Genomic DNA, 20,814 nt, shown 5'->3' on the forward strand with positions numbered 1-20,814 from the left:
GGAGCGCCCGCTCCGGCACAGCCTCGGGCCCCGCGCCGGTCCCACCCCGCCCGGAGCGGCTGAGGAGCCGGCATCCCGCAGGAGCTCTCCCCTCGCCAGGCTGCGGAGTTGGGCCGGAGGACGCTGTTCTGTCTCCGAGTGTCCGCACACATCTCTGTCCCGCCTCGGAATATCTGCTGCGCTTCCGCGCACGCCGCCCATGGAGGTCACCGAAACTACCGGGGAAACGTTGAAGAACAAGTTAGAAAACACCCTTCAGGAGTGGCACAAGGGCAGCGATGCTCTTCTCCGGGCATCCTAGGACGAGCTGAGCTCTACCAGTCCCTTTCTGTGAATCACCTGCACCAAGCGGTTTCAGTCACCATTTCCCACAAGGCAGAGAGGTTCCAAGCTGTGAGACCTCGAGGACGGGGCACAGCATGTGGAGACAGCTCCCAGCCAGGGCCAGGTTTCCCTTGCACAGAGTGAGCTTCTCTAGCCGAGAATTTATATGGTGTCAGTATGGCCGGTGTACAAGTGACCATCCCATGGCTCAGGCCACCATCTGCCCATAGGCAATTCCATCCCAGGAGCGGCCGGAGTCATGGAGCAGACACAGACTATTGCAGCTGATCAGCTGGAAGATGGGAGGAGGAAGGCACAGTCCCAGGTTTATGCGGAGAGGGCAGACGGATGTGGTTATTGTCAGAGGGATGTGTGACGGAAGGGTAAAGAGGAGACGCAACTCATCTTTCTGTGTCTGTGTGTGTGAAAGCGAGCACTGCCCACAGCGATCACCGCTCCAGCAGGAGTCACCACTGCCATGGAAACAGAACAAGCCGAGTTTGGCCATCCTCCTCATGGGACTGTTTGCTTCAGATTTTCAGTCTTGAAAAGTGAATTCAAAAGGGGGGAAAAAAAATCGATTTTATTCTAACAAAACCCGAATACTTTTTCTAAAAAATGGAATATTAGGACATTATGTTAGTACCAAGGTTAAATAGCTGTTTAATGAGTGACCAAGCAAAGGTCCTACAATTTGCATGTTGCCAAACTTGTAAAAGACCTACTTTTTAAATCAACACATTTTAAAATGCTTTAAAAAACAGGTTTGTCTGCTGGAATTATTATAAAATTCCCAGTGATTGTAAAATTGGGAACAGAACTTTTATTTACAAAGACAGATTTCTCAAGACACAAACTCCATCCCCATCGTGCCTGTCTTTAATAGGCAGATTTTTGACACATTAGTATTATTCCTTTATTTTAGCTGGGAGAAGTTCCCTGACAATGAGTTCCACAAGTTGTTTCCTACCATATTAAAAAAAAAGTAATATTTGTTCATTTTATATGTAATAATTTCACTGGATGCTTCCTATTTCTTGTGTCATGAAAACAAGGAAATAATCATTCCCAAATTGTCTTCTCTGTGTGACACCGAGCTCACAGCATTTGTCATAATCTGTCATTTCTCCCAAGATGAAAAATCTCTGAGTGAAAGATATGACTTTGATCATTTCTATCATCCTACCCCTCACATATATATCCTTTACACTGATTAGTGTGTCAGCACCTAGTTTACTTACAGCATAAGAATGCTCTCAGTGAGTTTTTTCAATTATTTTCTAATATCCCTAACATTAGAATCACTGTTTACTTACCCAAATGTATTCAGAGACCAAGCCATAATAAGTTCAGAACATTTTCCCTGAATGCCAAATGCTGATTTAGAATGGATAGTTGTGTACAAAAAGTCATATGTCTTTCCCCATGCATATAACTTTGCATGAATCACTTTTAATTCATACAAAGTAGATGTGGCATAGAAAGAAGTGTGAAACTAACAAAAATATGTAAATTTTTTAGAGAATTTAGGATGCTTATTATAAACAATTAAATATATGACCATAGAAATCTCACCAATTCGCAAGCAAATGGCTAGCAAATCAGGAGTTAATTGTTTGATTGCCTCATTTCCTTCAGTTATTAAAGCACTTCTCATGCATGATTCTAGCAGAACAGTGTTTAATTTAAAAAGAAAAAGTGGAGATAAATAGACAATCTTTGGAAGTGTCTCCTGCCTAGGCAGTATTTCCCTTACCTTGTGTAACATGATTTCTACAACTTTTTTATTATTTTCTAATTTCTAAGGAAAAAAACTAAGCCCTGGGACTCCTTATACAGGCAGAGCAGGTTGTAGCTCCTTCCCTGCAGTCGTGGTTCCTGGGAACTAGGGAGCAGGAGGCTGCCTCAGAGCTCATGCTGAGGCATAGAGCAGCCCCAGGTCTGGCAAATCCCAGAAGTCCAAAGGACATCAGAGGATCTTCCCCTCTTGGGGACTGAGGTCTTGCTATGCCTGAAATGCTACAGCTCGGCTAAGGGGCTGTGTTTGAAACACTCAGAGGGTGAAAAGAACAACTATTTCCTCTTCAAGCTCTGAAAGGACAGATGTCTAAACTGTCGAGGGACACAAAGCAGACAGAAAAGGGGCCCTGGGTGACCAGAAACAGAAGATGATTCTTTGAATAAAGGAAAATTCGTTTGCTCATTTTTACCAGGACAACAGGATGGCTCTCCATTCAGAAACATCTACTGCAGTTTTATGAGCTGGCAGAGCCAAAGGGACACTCCCAGACATACGGCAACAACCCTCCCTTCCTCTGGCTCAGGTATCCTCATACCCCATGATGATCCTCATGATCCTGCTCACTAAATTCGCAGTAAAACTGTTGCTTTTTTTTTTTTTTTTTTTTTTACTTAAAATAGTTTTCTGCTGGCTTAGCAGAGGATCAGAAATGTGCCAGAGCCACACAAGGGAAGCAGCAGAACAGTGCACAGATCATAAAGAAAGCATGGGGACCAACCCTTCTGAGGGCAGAGAAACAAGAGGTGAGATTTCCTGCCTTCAGGACACAGATTTGAAGGATTTAATCTGACCAAGACTGACACTGCTGCAGTCCCATCTGCCTTCAATGCAGAGTTTCCCAGCACTGTGCTCTACACCTCTGCACGGTCATGCAGCATTAATCAATTTGGCAGCTGAACAAGTTGAAGTGCAGCCACCTCTCCACCACCAAGTTTTGGTCAGCTGAGATGCCTGAACTGACTCAGGCTCCAGGTGTGGAAGAGGGCAGGAACATGCCAGAAAGGGCAGAAAGGTGGGAACAGCAGCCCTAGCTGGGGTCAGCTCCAGCCCCCGTGTAACCACACACACACACATAAAGGAATCCTCAGGTCATTTAACAGTTTATTATCTTCCTTTCCTCTCAATACCCTGGAACATGTTCAAACAGCATGGCATCCTGGAAGACCCCTGTGCACTATGGACTGAGCAAGGGTGAGAATACATTCCCACTGCCACACAAATTTTGAGGTTTAGATGTAGTGTTGGGTTCCTGAGGATGCCTGAAGGAATGGATCCAACACTGAAAGAACACACAGAAAACTTAGCCAGTATTACACAGCATGATGTGAAGTTTCCCACACTATACTGCAAAATCCCCTGACTAGTATGGAAGGCTTAAGAAACATGTCTTTGTGATTTTTTTTTGTTGTAATTGGCCATTTTTCCATACGCCTATTATCCTCTTAAAAAAAAAAAAGACATAAAATAGAAGGAAGCAACTAAATAGCAATTAAAAGAGTATTTTTGAAATGTGTTGCTCATACACACTTCAGTTCAGAAAACTTCTTTGGTGCACTACATGCAGCATCCAAATGTACTCCCCTTCCCCTCTCCCTCCCATGGCCCACACAGGGCCACACCAAGTGTCCTTTGGTCTCAGCACAAAAAGGTTACAAAAGTCTACAAAATGCTGAGGGACAGGAGTGAGAATCTGTGCAGTTGGGCCAATGCATCTTTAAGAACTCCAGCTATGAGTAACTTCTCTTTTTCCCTGGGAGTCTTTCTTCACAGCACATACGCACAGGGGGAATCTATAAGCGATGTCTATGTCACCACAGGTTGTCCAAAGCTGGGCTGTGTGGCTTTGAGGAGAGAGGCAGTTGAGGATCACCCTGCAGATGAGGGGGCTCCACATTACCCCACCAAACTCATACTGGAGCACCGGCAAGGAGCTTCCAAAACGGGCTCTAGGTTCAGGCACTGAGACAGCACCTGCAGCATCTCTTGCTGAAACAAGACCAGGACTCCACACACACGTAACACTCCAACGCCAAGCTCCAGGACAGCATGCAAGTCAGGTTTTAGCAAACTCAGCTTCAGAAGAGGTTTTGTATGGGCAGCAACCTGTGCTTTTGCTCCAAAGAGAGCTGCTCAAGTGTGTTTTCCCAGAGGCCAGTGTTTCTTGTTGTTCCATTCCTCAGACCCAACTGGTCCTTGGCACACATGAGGCAGTTGAAAGAACAGGCTGAACAGACTGCTTGTTAGGCAACCCAGCAGCTAAAGGAGAAGCAGATTTACCACTGATAGACTGAGCGTGAAACCTCACATCTTGGTACCTGCCCTGGAATCAGACGTGCCTACGGCAGCAGAAAAACATCTCCAGATAACAAAGCACAATGCTGAGCACAGCTGGGGAAGAAAAATGAACTCAGGAGGGCATATACAGAGAAACACCATTTAAGGGAGGGAAAAGTCTCTCAGGCTAAAAATGTTACACCTCTTGATCATAAAATGTCAAAAAGTCTCTGGCACAGCCCCACCTCCTGGTACCAGAGAGCCTGACATACTTTAAACTGGGTTTCTGTTTCTAACAAACCTCAGGCTGGCCAATGCCTTATCCAAAGAGGGTGGACTCCAGGATTGACCATCCAAAGTAGGGGCTGCATGAAATGGAAGCCACCCAGTGTGCAACATAAGTGGGGTGTTAATATAACACATTAAATGACCTAATATTTAGCAAAGTCCAGGAGGTACCTATAGCCATGCTACCATCAACAGGGACTGCACACCCCACAGCTCACCACAACCATCTATCATAGGCATCCCCTTTTATGAGTCACTCTGTCAGGTACTGACAAATCTGCCAGCAGGTGATGAAACTGCTGTGCCAGTTTTATATGCAATGCTGAAAACAAATTGACACATGCACCATCTTTGTGGGCAGTCACCACAGAGCATGCACCACTTTGCTACCTTTGCTGCCCAGACATGACTAGTCTAGACTGGGGTGAGGCTGTTCAGACTTACAAAGGAAAGATATCACACACACCAGGTAATACACAATACCTCCAGGTCTGTGTTTCCAGGAAAAATCTGAACAAGAAAAGAGTTACCCTGAAACCTAAAGGAAACACCTTGTTTCAGGAAAATGAAGCACATTTTAGATACAAGTCAAAAGCAACTATTACTACCCTCAGAGAGTGTCTACACTCTCTGTGGAAGAAAGAAGTGAGAAAAGATGGGTTGATGAACCCAAAGATAAGCCTAGGTAAAAACAATTTTCAGAAGGTGGAGGTGTGCATAGTTGGGACCATTTGAAAGGGAATCAAATACAATTTTAAGTGGAGGGGAAAGAGTAAAGTGTATTTCTGAGGAGGTCTGATAGTCAGGAAGGCAGAGCACCACAGAGATGGAAAAAACCCTCGAAGCGAGCAGTGAGGAATATCTGGTCTGAAGAGCACCAGGGTGGCAGAGGGGGATTTACAGGATGAAGATCCCTGCACAGAGATTCATTTCAACTCTAGCAAGCATGGTCACAGGATCCATGAAGGATGATGCAAAGCAGTCCTGTTGCTGTTGCTGCCTCCCATCTGAATGCCTGAGAGGGCCACAGCAGTGTGGCCTGTGAGCACACAGTGGGGTGCAGCTGCCTGTGATGTGAACACCACTCACAGTCACTCACTTGTAACTGCAGTTGTCTGAGCACACTTGCACACATGCCCTTCACCTCTCAGTCCTGCACTCTATGAGTTGCTGCAGCTTAGAGGAACATAAGAAGTGCCCTTCCCTCCCATTCTGTGCACGGGCCACAGGAGAACATGAGGCACAGGAACACCCGTGGAGGCTGCAAAGAGAGCCCAGACTCTGGGGCATAGGCCTGGAGTCTGTGGGCACCCACGGGCAGAAGCAGCAAAAAGACAAACACTCAAAGCAAAAAACAACCAAACAATCGTCACATCACTAAAAGTCACTAAGGTGATGCATAGGACTTAAAAATTCACTGATTTATCTTTTAAACGTTTTCTGACTTTTTTTAACTAATCAAGCCCCCAACATCTTCCCCACTCCCATGCCATTATATGAAATTCCAGAAAATGGGTATTGGACATATAAAAGTCTATGGACATGGAAAACAACCCCAACCACCCCAGACAGCTTGGGGAGAAGGAAGGGTACCTAGCAGGATGCTTGTTGGCTTCCCCCATGCTCAGGTGCTGATTGCCATCGGTTTTTTGTACTGTCTGTTGAGGATGTAAGTCCTTAGCAGCAAGAGCAAACTACATGCCCTGATCCCAAGCAGGTCCTGGGTGAGCCACAGATAAGGGAACAAAAATGGGACCAGTTTTTCAAATGGAGAAGATGGCTGCTCATACCCAGTACAGCAGGGCAAAGAGCTGTGGTGGCACCAGGATTTTATTTCGGAGAACCAGATCCCTCAAGTGAAGCACTTAGTGCAGCCTCAGCACAAAAGGATGTGAGCTACTAGCAACTCTAGCCTTGGAGTTTGCACACAGATCTTAAGAACAAATACGAGAGCTTTGCTTCCAGGCAGGAAATCCCTTTTGCCACACCTTTCTGATTTACACCAATGCTTGATACACACCACATGTGTCTTCTCCTTCCTTCACCCACATTTATAATGGTCCTGTTCCATATTTAAGTGATGAAAAGTTAAGACCTGTGGTTACAACTTCTATGAAAAGCTTCATTTTGAAGGCTGCTACATTTCAATTTTATTGCCATGAGGAAAACTGAAAAAAAAAAAGCCAAAATATTTCAGTCCTTCCTTAACATGGAAGCTGTTGTGAAGACATTTAATAAGTAAGTTCTCTCCTGCAAGCTGTTGAAATATGGAAGGTGGGGAAATTTATTCTTACAAACGTTTTGTATAAGTCCCATCCACAATTTTATGCACCACACTTAATTTCTACTGTACAAGGTGTCTGTGGCAAGTTTGGTCAGCATTTTTTCCTCAAGTGCATCTCAGCAGGCAGAACTTGAAACAAACCTTTCGACTGAGATTTGTCACAAGAAGAAAAACAAGGAATAACATCAGGATTGCCCCAGCTAGGAGACCAAGTGAAAGATGGAGCACAAAAACTTACCCACCTGCCTGTGTGTGGGAATAGAGGCACATTCATCTCAGAGCGATCAGATGTTATGTGGGGAAACAGCGGGAGTGAGAGCCATCAGAAAACTGGCAAATGCATCTGCTTTTTCCATTCAGGACTGTGCTGCTGACTAGATCTCTGCAAAATTTCCTCTGTTCCACAGACCTGCCCAGTGGGATCTGTCTGGCATTATTTGGCCTTCACAGTTACTTATGGAAAAATCTTAACCTAATTTTTTAAGTCGTTGAGTAAGGGAAAAAAAAAAAAAAAAAGCTTGTTTCTTTAAAAAAAGAAACAAAGCAAGAGAGAAAAATCAATAAATTCTTGCACGTGGACATGGTATTCTGCTTCATAAAAGAAATGCCTTAGGACGGAGATGTGGCCCTAATTCTTCTACGCAGTTTCTTTGTGTGAATTATGGGCCGCGAAAGGTGAAAGCCTTTTGTGCACTGAGGTCCGATGGGGAGAAGGGCAGACGGCGAAGAGGGGAGCAGCGGAAAGGCAGGGGCCAAGAGGTGACTTTGGAAAGAGCTCGGATGGCCGAGCGGTCCGGAGGGGGAGCAGCCCCGACCGGGCACCGGCACGCGGCGACCGACCGTCACCAAGCCGGGAGGGGCAGCGGGGAGCCCAAGGGGCTGCGGCGGGCACAGAAAGCGCACAACGGCGAGGTCCGTGGGGCAAGGCAGGGCTCCCGAGAGCCGCGGGAGAAGCGCGGGACAAGGCGTGCACAGAGCTCCCGGGGCTCCGATGCCCGGCCCCCGCCTGGAGCCGCGGCAAAGTCTCCTCTGCGGGCGGTGCTGCCCACTCGGGGGCAAAGGGAGAGGAAGGACGCAGCGGGGCGGGGGAATATGCAAAGTCCCGCTCCCCAGTGCTGGTCTTTTGTTCCCGAGGGCCGACACCCGCCGAATCGGCCGGCAATGGGGCGGGCGAGCTCCGCCGAGCTCCTCGGCTCCCCTCTCTCGGGAAAGAAAGGGTACGGGAATTCTCTCCCGCCCGGTGCCCGGCGGCGGCGTGCCCGGGCGCCGCACGGCCCCGCCGGGCTCAGGGAGAGCGGGGCAGGCGGAGCGGGACCGCCCGGCTCCCGCAGCCCCCCGCTGCAGCGCCCGCCCCCCGCCCCGGCCCCGGGGCTCACCATCCTCGTAGTTCTTGAGGTAGTAGTCGGGGCCGGGCCCGCCGCGGCTCTTGGCCGGGTTCTTCACGTTGTGGAACTGCAGAAAGTCCGTCCTCTTGCCCGCGAAGCGCAGGAAGGCGGGGGCCAGGCCCCGCGCCAGGGTCACCAGACGCCGGGAACTGGGGAGAGGAGAGAGAGGGCTGAGGAAGCCGTGGGCCGGGCCCTCGCTTCCCCAGTACCGCCAACGACCGGGGACCGCGGGGCTCGAGGACCCGCCGTTGCCTGGCGGGCCCCGCTGCCCCGCCCGGGGCTGTGCGACGCGGTACCACCGGCTGCGGGGCTCTGCGCGGGCCGAGCGGCGCGGCCCCGGAGCGGGCAGCCGCCCCGCCCGCCGGTGGTGGCCCGGAGGCCGGCGGGCCCGGCTCCCCCCCGTCCCGCCGGCGCCCCCCGGACAAGTGCAGCGGCGTCCAGGAGGCAGAGGCGCTCAGCGCCACGCGGGACCGTGCCGCGGGCCGAGCCGCCGGGGAGGGGAGAAAAGCGGGGAGGGGAGAAAAGCGGGAGCCGTCCCGGCTCCGCTTCGCTCGCGCCTTCCCGCATCCTCGCCCCGCTCCTTCCTCTGCTGCCGAAAGGACCCTCGGAGCGGGCGTGCGGAGGAGACCCGCTCTCCCTCCCCGACTTACCCAGCAGGGAGAAGGCTTTCTGGCCGTCCCAGCGCCTCCAGGCCGCGGCCGCTCCGCACCGCCGGTGGAGCCCAGCGCAGCTGCAGCCCGGCTCTGCGCCCCGCGCGGGGCTGGAAGTCCGGGGAGCGGAGGGCTCAGAAGACCTGGCCGACACCCGCTCTCTGCCCGTCGGGACCCAGGGAAGGCTCGGCTCGGCTAGGCAGGCGGCCCCGTTCCTGCTGCTGGTTTTTGTTTGATTTTGATTTTGATTTTTCCCCTGTGCTGCCTCGGCCCCGTGTTGTGCTTTTGCAGAGGAGCGGTTGCTGGAGCGAGGGGAGCACGACATTTTTGCAGTCATAACTGATAAGTCTCCGAAATGCTTTCTCCATTGCAAACATGTGCATCTTAATGGAAACCATGGCCTCGCTCCCTCCGTCACAACAAGCGCCGCCAGCAGCGCGGAGCCCGGCAGGGCTGGGCGGCGGGGCCGCCGGGGCGCCCCGCGGGCGGCGTGGGGAGGGCGCCGGGGGGCTCCTGCCTTACCTTAAGAAATCGAGCCAGCCATCATGAATGATGGAGGGGTCCAGCTGCAGGGAGAGGAAATTCTCACTGATTATCCTGACAGGGCTCTTGGTGTTGACATCAAGGAGAATGAGAGTTCTTCCCTTCACACCTGGAGGTTTCTCCACCGGCAGTGCTCTCCTGTCCCCAGCCTGGGAGGGCAGCGAGAAGGTGGCCATGAGGGCCAGCCCAGGTGCCATCAGGGCTAAGAGCCCCGGGGGGAAGGAGCTGGGACAGGGCATGCCGGAGAGCAGGAAACCCCTAATTAAGTCGCTGTCTGCAGGGGCTCGCTGGTGGCTAATTGTCCTTATCTAAAGTGTGGGGCGCTCTGCCTTTTTTTGCAATGTTTTGGTGTTGGTGGAGGGGAACTCACGCCCCTGACCAGCCTTTCTCGCAGCCGGTGCCAAGACTCCTTGCAGCCAGCACCGCCCCTTTAAGAGATGCAGGCTCCAGACATTTTTAACTTTTTGAAGGTAAGGGGAGGCTCCTGGTTTAACCCCCTCGGCTCGGGGCCCGCCGCCCTGCCGCAGCCCCGCCAACACCGAGCTTTCGCTTCGCGCCGGCTCCGGCGAACGTTTTCGGCGGCGGGAGCCCCAGCACTACGCAAAACCGGGACGGAATCGGGACACCGAGACACCAGGGACCTCGGGACGGGGGCTGGAGCGTGGGGACCGGCCAGTACGGTCCGGCATAGTCGCCGGCTGCAGGAGCGACAGAGACGGTAAGGCAGGGAGGACGGCCCTGGGGTGCCCGGTGGGGGAAAGGGGGGGGTAGGGGGGTAATCACCCCGAAAAAGACTCCAAACACTGCCTGCGGGAAGAGTTAGCTCCAAACCGCGCCGGGACCCGCGGTGCTGGGCGAGGCCCTCGGGGCTGAGCGCTGGAGGCTCCCTGGGACCCGACGGGCGCAGCGGGGCTGGGGGCCGTCAGCACCCCGGAGCCCCGACGCGGCACGCTCGGTGCGCCCTGCCCGAAGCTGCGGCTCGGCCGGTCCTCGCACGAAGGCCGTCGAGCACAGCAGGGAACCGAGCCGCTGGTCGCTCTTTCCCGCCTTCCTCCGGCCCCATTGGTGTCCGACCACCAACAGGGAAAGGAGAGGGGAGGCAGCAGCAATGCCTGGTGTGCAAACGTCCTCATCGGGGATGGAAGGGACAGCGCGGTTTGATGGCATCGACGACGACCCTCGTGCCGGGGCAAGCCCTTGGTCGCTGCCTCCAGGACGGACCGGGACAGGACGGACCGGGCTCGGCGCACTGCAGAAGTGCAGGCGGCTGCGGTTGTCAGCTCTGGGCGCAAGGTCGTGGCACCGGGCCGGGAATTGGTGGCGGCTGCCGACAATCCCGGGAGCCTCAGGGCATATCCATCCGAATCGGACATCCTTTCCGTCAGCAGCCGCTTCCCGGGCAAGCCCCGAATCCCCGCTAGCAGTCTGCGACTTATAGGGCACGTAACCCTTACCTGGGCCCGGCCGCCGTGGCCCGGGCCATGCTGGCCCCGGTGCCGCTGCCGGCCCGGCGACGGAGGGCTGACGGCCGGAGGGCTGAGCCGGGCCAGGTGCGGTCCGTCGGGGCCCCGCAGCCCCGGGGATGGGGCGCCCGCAGCACCATCTGCTGGTGAGGGGCCCGGCGCGGCGGGGGAGCCGGCACCCACCTGCGGACACCCTTCGCACCGCGGTCGGGAGGCGCCGGGGCTGCGGGCAGCAGCGCGGCTTCGGCATCAAAGCACAAATCTCGCCGCAAGAGCGGACCGGGCGCCGGGGACCAGCCAGCCGCCCTCGGGGAAGCCGGCGGGCCAGGTACGAGCGGCCCGGGCAGCCGGATCAGGGGCACTCCGAGCGCACGGGCAGCCCGCTGTCCCGACAGGGCTCCCCGCCCTCGGGAACCGCCTCCAGCTTCTCCCGGTGTCTGTGCGGAGCTACTTGCGCGTCCCGATCGCCCCAGTCAGGGCCCGAGAGGCGGCGGGAGCGGCCCCGGTGACCCGGCGGCGAGTCCCGGAGCTCGCTGCGCCCGGCGGAGCCCCGCACAGACGGGAAGCACTCGGGCCTGGGCCCCTGGGGAAGTCCGCGGGTAGCGCTGTCTCCCGTGGAAATCTCCACTCCCCTTGTCTCTCTGGCCCACGAAACGCTCCTAGAGAAGAGGGGCAGCCACCCCTGCCAGTCCCAGGTCACTCAGGCAGGGGCTGCGGCGGTACGGGGCCGCTATGGTAACGCGTGGGGAAGGATGAAACATACCTCTGGCTCTGGTAGGGGTGAGCAGGGAATACACAAACGAGGATTTGTCGTGAAACCATCCCGCTAAAGCGGAGAGCAGGGCTCAAGCCGCGCCTGGGAAGAGGCTGCCGAGCGCAGCGCAGCGCAGGCTGACCCAGAGCAGCAAAAGGGTGCCCGGGGCAGCGGGCTCTGAGCTCTGGAATAAGTAAGAGGAGCCGGGGAAAAGAGCTGTGCAATTTCGGCTGTGCAAAGCCCTGGCATCCCGGGACAGGAAGAAGGCAATTTAAGCCTGGAAATTTGTGTTCGGCTGCAAACACTTCTGCCGCGGTTTGCAATAGCACTTAAAATTGACCCAGGACCTAAAGCCTCTGCTTCAGAAGCGCAGTTTTTTGGGTCATCTCCAAATGAAGAACACGAGTTTTTGAATTATCTCGGTTTTGTTAAATAATTTTTTTCTACGTTATCAGAGATGTGAGCAAGGCTTCAGGGGTATTTGCTGTGCTTGCAGGCCGAAATTTTGTATTGTGCCTCCCGCCAAAGATGGTTCTATTTTCAAACAAAACTCCAGTGTGTTCTGTAGTAAAAGGGGAAAAAAAAAAACCCAAACAAAACCTAAACAAATTATCCAGTTTAACCTCCTTTATATATATTTTTTTCCTTACAAACACACTATTTCGGAAGAGAAATGTGTTTATTCTGAAACGTTCCCCACAATTAGTCTCTGCTTTGAACGCAAACTCCGGATGCAGTGAAGTCACTTATCTGCGGAGATATCACCAACAACATTAGACAGCAGGGAAAGAGGCAAAAAAACTCCCAGATGCCGGAGTCGCCTTCCAGATTCTGGGAAGACGACGCTAAAGGAAATATTAATTTACCTGTCCGAGCTTTCCAAACCAACACCGGGAGCCTGCCCCAATCCTGTGCCCTCGGAAATACAATTGCACCCCACTTTGCGTCTGACTCCAGCAGCGGCAAGTTAAATCTAAAAATAAAGTGGTTTGGGCTTTTTGTTTGTTGGTCTGTTTTTCAATAAATTGTAGGATTGCTATAAAAACCCTTTAAACGCTAAAAAATATTTGGTTATCTGCGAGCGCTGGGGCAGCAGCGGAGGTGCGGGGAGTCCCGGGCCCCGAGCGCTGCGAGTCCCGGGAGCCGCCGCTGCCGTCCGGCGCAGCTCGGGGGTGGCCCGGGAGACTGCAAAGGGGGGGGCACGGCCACCTCCTCCCCAGCCACGCACGCCAGATAGGAGATATCTCAATTTACACCAGCTGCGACCCTGGCTCGATGTCCGCAAGGGCGGCGAAGTGATGGTCCTTGCCTGAATTATGATAATTACTTTAGAAAGCCTGACTCACATAAAAAGTATCTATAAAGATTTACTCGCGGTTTTGTCAATTTCGAAATAGGTTTCTCCGTTTTCCATCCTCTCTAAACTTGCTGCTTTTAATCTCCAAAACAGTCATTGGAAAAGAAAACTGGGGGAGGAGAAGCATTTCTATAAAGAGCTTAACCAAAGTACATTAAATATTTTCCCAACATCACCAAATAAACAACAATCCTCCAGCTCCCTATAAACTATTTAAAGCATACCATATCATCTCTTCTACTCTTGCCAATGTACTTTCCTTTTAATTTATAAGCTGATTAGAGCAGGGGCCTGTCTTTTTGTATATATTTGCAAAATGTTTGGCACCCTTTCAGTCAGTTGCAATTCACAAACACTTAAAACTGCATTTAACTTCATTATTATAGGTAGTCACTTCGATTTCTCCTCTCTTTTGTAGAGCTACTGCCTGAGAAAGTGCTTCTTGTAAATGGTCTGAGCAGTTGTTGAAGGTTTTCAGCAGAGGAAACCTCTTTAGATGGAAAAAAAAAAAAAAAAAAGAAGAGAATAAAAAGCGCAACGGAAATCTAAACTCAGATCTCAGGCTGTGCAAATCGGCCCAAAAGAAAATGGGGGAAATCTCCTTAGGAGGAACATTTTTAGTTCACTAAAAAATAAACTTTGCTCATAAATGATGAAAGTTATTATCATCAGAGGATGTCCTGTACCAAACAAACCTCCATTAGGCTGGGAAGGATAAAACAGGCTAGACAGCCCTTTAAAAAAAAAAATCATCATGTCTTTGATTCCCAAGATATCAACCATGTCTGTTTCTGTAGTGCTGTCAAGTAAATCTGAGTTATGGATGCTCTAAAAGAAGCCAGCAAGGAGAAAATTCACCAAGTGAAAATTAAGAGTGTTATCCATACTTCACAAAAATACACTTTCTTTTCAGGCTCTTAAGCTCCTGCCCTGCACCATGGCATGACAGTTTCTTAGAAGAGCAGGACCAGTGAATGTGGTAAACCTGTGATCATCAGAGCATGCAACTGCATGACAGATTCTTTTTACTGAGCTTTTTGCTCCTTCTGGAGCGCAGTGTCCATCATTTTCACCACAAGAGCCTTAATGTCTGGAATGCAACCTCCTAAAACTGCCAGTGCCTCAAGGTGGGTGTCGCACAGTCTGAACTCCTCTGCTGAAACCATTTTCTAGCATGTTTATGTATCATGTCTAACCTGATCAAACAGACAGAGGACAGTTGCTTGATTTACTACAGTATCCACATACTGCTCTTTAGTAGGTGACCTGGGAAGTTCTGTAAAAAGCAAATACCTCTGTCTGAGCTAGAAGAACTGGCTGGCTAGGGAGCTCAGCCACAGCAGGAGGAAAGCAAGCCTACTGAGAGAGCTTCCTCCCTCCATACATGCAAAAGGCAAGGCATCGACCGAAACCAACTGCCTGGTCAGGAGAAGCACCGTTGGCAATGTTGTCTTTGCATTTTTGCCAGCGCAAAGGGAACACAAACTGGTATTTCCAAATCTAGCCATAGGAAAATGGAGCATGTTTCTCTGAGAGTCAGTCTGCACTCACTAGCTGCACAATGAAGAAACCTGTAAAAAAAAAAAAAAAAAAAGGGAAATGTGGGTGGGACAGGAGCATAAAGCAAGCACTGGTGCCATAAAGGTTGTGAATGTGTGCTCTCCCTGGGTGGCACACCTCAGAATGAAACCGGGAGGATGGAGTTTTAGGCAACTACCAATCAACGATTTTTAATTTTTTTTTTTTTTGGTAACTTAATTTCCAGTTTGTGAGAAGTTTGATACCATGTACTCTGCTGGAATAAACAGCATTTATTGTTTTCCTTAATCTGCCTTATTGTTTTACTTTATCTGACTTTTGATGCATGGTAAAAATACTCTTACAAACCCAGGGTGCCCTGGTCCTGCAGATTTGTCCATGGAGAGAACTTGTGAAATCCTGAAGTGTTCAACTCCCAATAGGATTTCTGAGGTCCTTCAAAGACTGAGATGCAGGATTTCCATAAAGCTGTACAAATTGCTCTGGGGGTACAAACCAGGTGCCATCGCAGCAGATGGAAATCCCCTTTGCCCAGTGCCTTTTCAGCAAGCAGAAAAAAATCTACATAATGACTGAGAACACTTCAGTGTACAACAACGCCCTTGGACAGAGAATGCTCTTTGGCTCCATTAACTTCTCTGTACTCATCAATGGCCAGGTCTGATTTCACTTTTGTCTTTCATATCTTGAGAAGCAGCAAATGTGGCAGCAATTTGTCACAGTCAAAGAGATACAGAGCTAAAACACAACAGTGAGACCGGAGCTCTGCAGTGCCCTGAAGACCACAATAGCCTTGGAAACTTTTTCTTCAAACTGAGCCCAGCCCTGAGCAGCAGAGAAATGTGTAAAATTGTCCCCATTTCACATGATCACGTGAAAAAGAAAGAGAAGTGAATATGCCAATTTTACAAGCCTGAGAATGAATGCAAGCAAGTAGTTGTTCCACCATCTGGGGGAGATGATAGAGGTGAAGGAAGAGGGAATATGAGGGGGATGGTAAAAGTTGACTGAGACCTTCTATTTTTCTGGAGGGATGCTTCACATTCCAGCAGCAAAAATGGAGGAAGCAAACATGAGAATTAGATCAGAGAGGGGAAGTAGGAAGATGGATGAAGTGCAAGACTGGAGGAGCAAACGAGTCAATTACAAAAAAGAGGAAGGAACTGTGTGCAGAAATCAACGAGGAGATGGAGCTCAGGGGAGGAAATAGCAGCCAAAATGCTCTCAAATCAGAGATGCTGCTGGGGTGAGAGAGACAGAAAAGAATTGGAATATTTCAGGTAATGATAAAATTGTAAGCCCCTGTCCTCTGTATTTATCTGCAGAGGGCATCTCTGTCACCAGCTCTATCCAGACATCTGAGCGTGGCCCTGCTACAGACAAAGACAGAAGAAATCAGCTGTGTCAAAGCTGCAAACTCTTGGGTGTGCATTATAGAAATCAGAAGCAACACATGAAACTCACAGCTAGAGAGCAAGAGGAGTAAACTATGGGTCATGCCTGAAAACCAGACAAGTAGGTGAAGTAAAGTGAAATGCCCAGAAGGAAGCAGGAAATTAGGAGGCTCAGAAGAGAGCACTACTGAATGAGGGGAGAAGGCCAGAAGTACCTCAGTGACCTGTACTCATGGAGGGAGGAGGAGAAGGGCTGATGCCAACAGACTTTAAACCAAATAATCTGCTTCCCTTGCCCAGAAAAAACTCTCAAATAAATCCAGAAAAAGCAGTGTTCTTTCTGCATAAATTCCAGAGCCCTTACAGCAACTCATCCTCACCTCAGCATTGCTTAAGGGCTGGCATGTTTGCAGAAGTGAGGGGTGAGGTGCAGAGTCCCTAACCCAAGCACTGAAGATTATTGCTCAGAAAAAAACTGCAGGGAAAGTGCATATATTCACAGCACAGACATCTTTGTCCTTTCTACCACGGGCAACTGGGTGTTGCCTTGTATCTTCTCCCTCCACAGCTTCCCTTCTGTTAGTCCTTTAGTAACAGCAACAATGGAGAAAGTTAAAAATAAAAGCTATATAAGCAATGTAATAGGCATGCAATTGCATGTCTATTTTCTTTGAAAAAATGATGCTTTATTTCCTGCTCAATGGAAAATAGAGTTTGATGTTACAACTATTAGGTTTTGACTGAATGCAGAAATTTGACGGAAACAATGACATTTCCCCCGTATTTACTATTACCATATGTCACTGATTATATATTTAAGTTGCAAAAATGAGTTAAATTTCATGGCTTCCTCAAGCTAGATTCTCTTGGAATGGACTGTCTTTTGTTATTAACCAAAATGCTTGGAAAACAGTTTAAATCAAAACAGCAGACTTTTGGTATCATTTCAGGAGAAAACTGGTTATCACAAACCAAATGCTTAACACATCATCATCCAGAAGGCTGGGTAAAGCCTTGTAAAGCTGCAGCAACCATGGCCAGGACAGAGAAAGGGGGTTAACCGAACACCACAGACTTAGAGATGGAAAAAAGGAGAGAAAAAAAGAGGACACTGAAGCTCTCTTGCCTGGGGTCTTATTCCTTCTGCTTCTGAAGTTATCATATATCCCACATCACCGTGCTTATTTCACTCGCTCAAAGAAAGTATCTTCTCTAAGCTGGCTACAGAGCATTAGTGACAATCAGATTGCACATATGTTCCAGGAGAAGCCAGCCTTGTCCTTGCTAGATTTCCTCCAGCTTTCTGGGGAGTAAAAAAAAATCTGTCTTTTTTTTAGTCCTTCTGTTTCCCATCATGATTTGGATTGCTAACATTTCTATCCCCACTAGGAGTCCCTGGAGGCTCCTGGCCCTTTTCTAGAGGACCAGCAGACAGCAGAGCCCCTGAGCTCCCATCAACCAGGAAGGAAGTGAATTGCAACCTGCAGCCTCCCAGACTCTGATTTCAGACCTTAAAGTCAAGGTGATATAAAGACACTTTAGGAGACTCCCCATGTCCATGCTTCCCACTTTCTCCAGGTCCTGGCTGGACCTGTACAGCTGGGAGAGGACAACGGTGACTAGAGAAGTCACCACTGGCAGGTTTGTGGATATTGCAGGCTGTGACACAAGCTGCAGAGAGACCTCAGTGGTGGCAGACATAGTGTAAAGCAGAACCTGAGCAGTGCTGGTGAGTGGGAATCAGGTTGTCATTCCTAATTGAAGAGTTAGGGAAGAACAGGTAAGAGAAGTAGGGTTCAGCATAAGAGAAGAAGGACAGCTATGCTGTGCTTGCTGAAGGACTCACCAGGCAGGATACAGCCAGGACAGGCTTCAGTGAGAACATTGCAAATTCATGTCATACTTTGCCAAAGACTCAATCAATTGAGCATGTGCTAAAGCTTAGTTTGTTTTCTCTTATTTGGAGCTTTGGAAGATATTTCCTATCTTGACTCATTGAACACACTCCAACCACACACCTGCAACTTCTGGAGTGCATCCTCTCAGCAAGAGGCTGGCTAGCACGTCATCACTTATGCAGGGCAAATCCTACTGAAAGCACATCAGACCACAGCTTTCACACCAGTTTACTTTTACATGTAGCACATGTAAGCTAACATCTGGAAAGAACACAGCTATGTCCTGATCGAGATGGAGCTCATAGTAACAGATGGTGTTTGATACTGCAGGACCAGAGAGGCACTACCTTAAACTGAGCATTATTTCTCTTCTGAATTTTTACACCCTCTGGCCACATCTTTTTCTGAGTGGAGCCACTGTCACTATGGCTTCACAGTCCCCTCAAGACCAAATGCAAGCTCAACCAGCAGGTCAGTGCCTAGTCCTAACATCCAGGTGATTTTGCTCCCATTGAGGCACGTCAGAGCATGAAGTAGGGTGCTGATGCAACCATTATATTGTACATCAGTACAACATGAGGTTAGCAGTGCCCTGAACCAGCCAGTGCCCCCAGTGCAAACTTTCTCTCCAGGCACACAGTAGCTCTGCCTGCAGGCATGCAAGCAGCACCGGTAGTTAGCAACCTAACAAGCAACATCTGCTGCCTATTTGAGGGCAAAGGATGGAAAAGCCAGCAAAGAGTAGTCTACAGTGCCAGCTCTTCAAGACTGAGCTTTTCATACTAAAGGAAAAGCATTCAGAAGAGAAAATCCAGCATTCAAACGAACGTTGCTGTGACTCTGGAAGATACAAGATGTGACCAACCGCCTCTGCAGCTTTACACAGTTCCTGTCCGCGACTTTTTTTGCCACAGCTTTATTTTGCCAGTAAAAGTGCGGAGAGAGATTGCCACCTTGTGGTTCTTCCTCCTGCAGTGCCATGTTTTTTTCCCCACTTGTTCCAGGCTAGACCAGTGGTTTACAAACCGCTGTCCAAGGATCTCTAGTGACAAGGGTACTGGACAATAATACTTTCCAAATACTTAATTAACTAAAAAAAGCGCGCCTGTAATTCACAGTCTTCAGTTCCTATACTGAGAAACTTATCACTAAAAAACCTTCCAGGAACCTAACTTGCAAGTTGATAAATATGAGTGACTACTGGCATGGGTACACAGCTCCCGAACAGCAATACAAAACGCTATGGCAGTGATGTACAAAACCAGACCGTCTTTACAATACTCTCAGCACCAAGAAATCTGCGAGAAATTCAGGGCTGATGACAGCCTGCCATTGCTAGAATATGCAATGATCTCAGGCAGTAGCTCCAACAAGGTCCTAATAAGGAAGGAGCAGCCGTGTGCTCATCCCCACCACCTTGCAGATAGGAAGGCAGAAGCAGGCTGTGCTGGTCCCCCGTCACTCTGGGTACTGCTTAGGGCAGCCTGTGAGATCTGTCCCTCAGGCAGTATAACCTGGGGCAAGGTCTGCACAAGTAGGTTATCAGTGGGCTCCACCATCAATCATGCCCAGGTAGAGCACCAGGCAATATTTCCCCAGCGGTACTGAAGGGGAGTTAGAAAGCAGAAGATTAGCAAGAGCTTGTGAGGCAGCACACAGCACCTGTGAACACCCAGTGAATTTATCACATTTGGAAAAAAATTAGCTGCCTCCCCCAGAGAGAGAGAGAGAGAGAGAGAGAGAGACAAGAGTCTCCTAACACAGAAAGGAGCACAGATCCCCCTGGTAGCTTTTCATGCCTGCCTGCTGACATACTGACACAGAAAGTGACCTATTTTCATGGGAGGAATAATGAGTGAATAATCAGAATTTTTCGGGCACTTCTTTGCCTCCACGACATTTTCTAGCTTCCTGCTTTGCCACTACTGAGCCTGTTGCAGTTGTAAGCAACTGTTTTCCAGTTCCCCAGCCTCGTTTCAAGGTTGTCGTGAATGTTGGTCCGGGGAAGACACAAAAGTTTCAACAGTCCCTCAGTGTACTATTGAGCACATGCTTCTGAAGCTGATAAACCCTAGCAACATTCCCCATCAGGTCTAGACATGAGAATAAACGTAGTTACAGTGTGGTACTTTCGTTTCTTAGAAAGACTGCAAATCTAATGACTACCCACCCCCCGTAAAAAAAACCCAACCAACCAACCAACCAAAAAAAAACCCCAAACAAACAAAAAGATCAAACCACTCCCAACGGAAGAAGGGAAATTAATTTTAACTGAAAAGCTGAAGAGTAGGGCCTCAGCAGGTAACAGAGGGAGGCTTACTGCAAATTCCAGCAGCAGAGACTGCTGGCAGAAGCCCCTGAGCAAACCCCGGCCGCACAGTGCAGGGGAGGCGCAGCCCCCACACCGCACCCACAGGCAGTGTACCCAGGATGACACCGGGAGCCAGAGCGGCCGCGGGTGGCTGGGGCAGAGCTGGCTGCTCGGGCCCGCAGCCCACTTTGGCTGCCAGGGCCGGGCGCTGACCGGTATTACCGGGAACGGGCTCCGGGGTAGATCCGCCAGCGTCTCGCCAGATGCGGAGAGAGCGCGCGGTGCCGCCCGCCGGGGGGACGCTCCCGCACGGGCCGTGCGGGGCGGGTGGGCGAACTCCTCGGTCCCGTGCGTAGCGTCCCGGTTGGCGGCCCCGCTCCGCCGGCCCCTCCCGCCGGGGCGCCGCAGGCCGGTCCCGGTCGCACGTGGCGCGGCGGCCGCCCGCCCCCCGGCCCACGTGTGCCGCCGCGCCGTGCCGTGCCGTGCCGTGCCGGCTCCCCGCTGCAGTCCCGGGGCGGCGGGCGGGCGCTGCGGTGTCGGCACAGCGGC

At 50.6% G+C, this 20,814-nt stretch overlaps 1 protein-coding gene across 3 annotated transcripts in view; it reads right to left on the minus strand.

The window, feature by feature from the left end:
* HPSE2 (heparanase 2 (inactive)) overlaps window positions 1-10,094 on the minus strand; it is a 106,485-nt gene extending 96,391 nt beyond the window's left edge. For 2 of the 3 annotated variants that reach the window (XM_032116952.1, XM_032116950.1), the window contains exons 1-2: window positions 9,529-10,093; window positions 8,348-8,505 (exon numbers count right to left, since the gene is read on the minus strand). In XM_032116952.1, coding sequence (XP_031972843.1) covers window positions 8,348-8,505; window positions 9,529-9,788 — 418 coding nt within the window. In that variant the 5' untranslated portion in view covers window positions 9,789-10,093. Of the gene's footprint in view, window positions 1-8,347; window positions 8,506-9,528 lie in introns of all 3 variants that reach the window. The other variant, XM_032116951.1, reaches the window with a different exon arrangement.
* Between the last annotated feature and the right edge of the window lie 10,720 nt (window positions 10,095-20,814).

Source organism: Corvus moneduloides, chromosome 8 (genome assembly GCF_009650955.1).
Source record: "Corvus moneduloides isolate bCorMon1 chromosome 8, bCorMon1.pri, whole genome shotgun sequence".
NCBI lineage: Eukaryota > Metazoa > Chordata > Aves > Passeriformes > Corvidae > Corvus > Corvus moneduloides.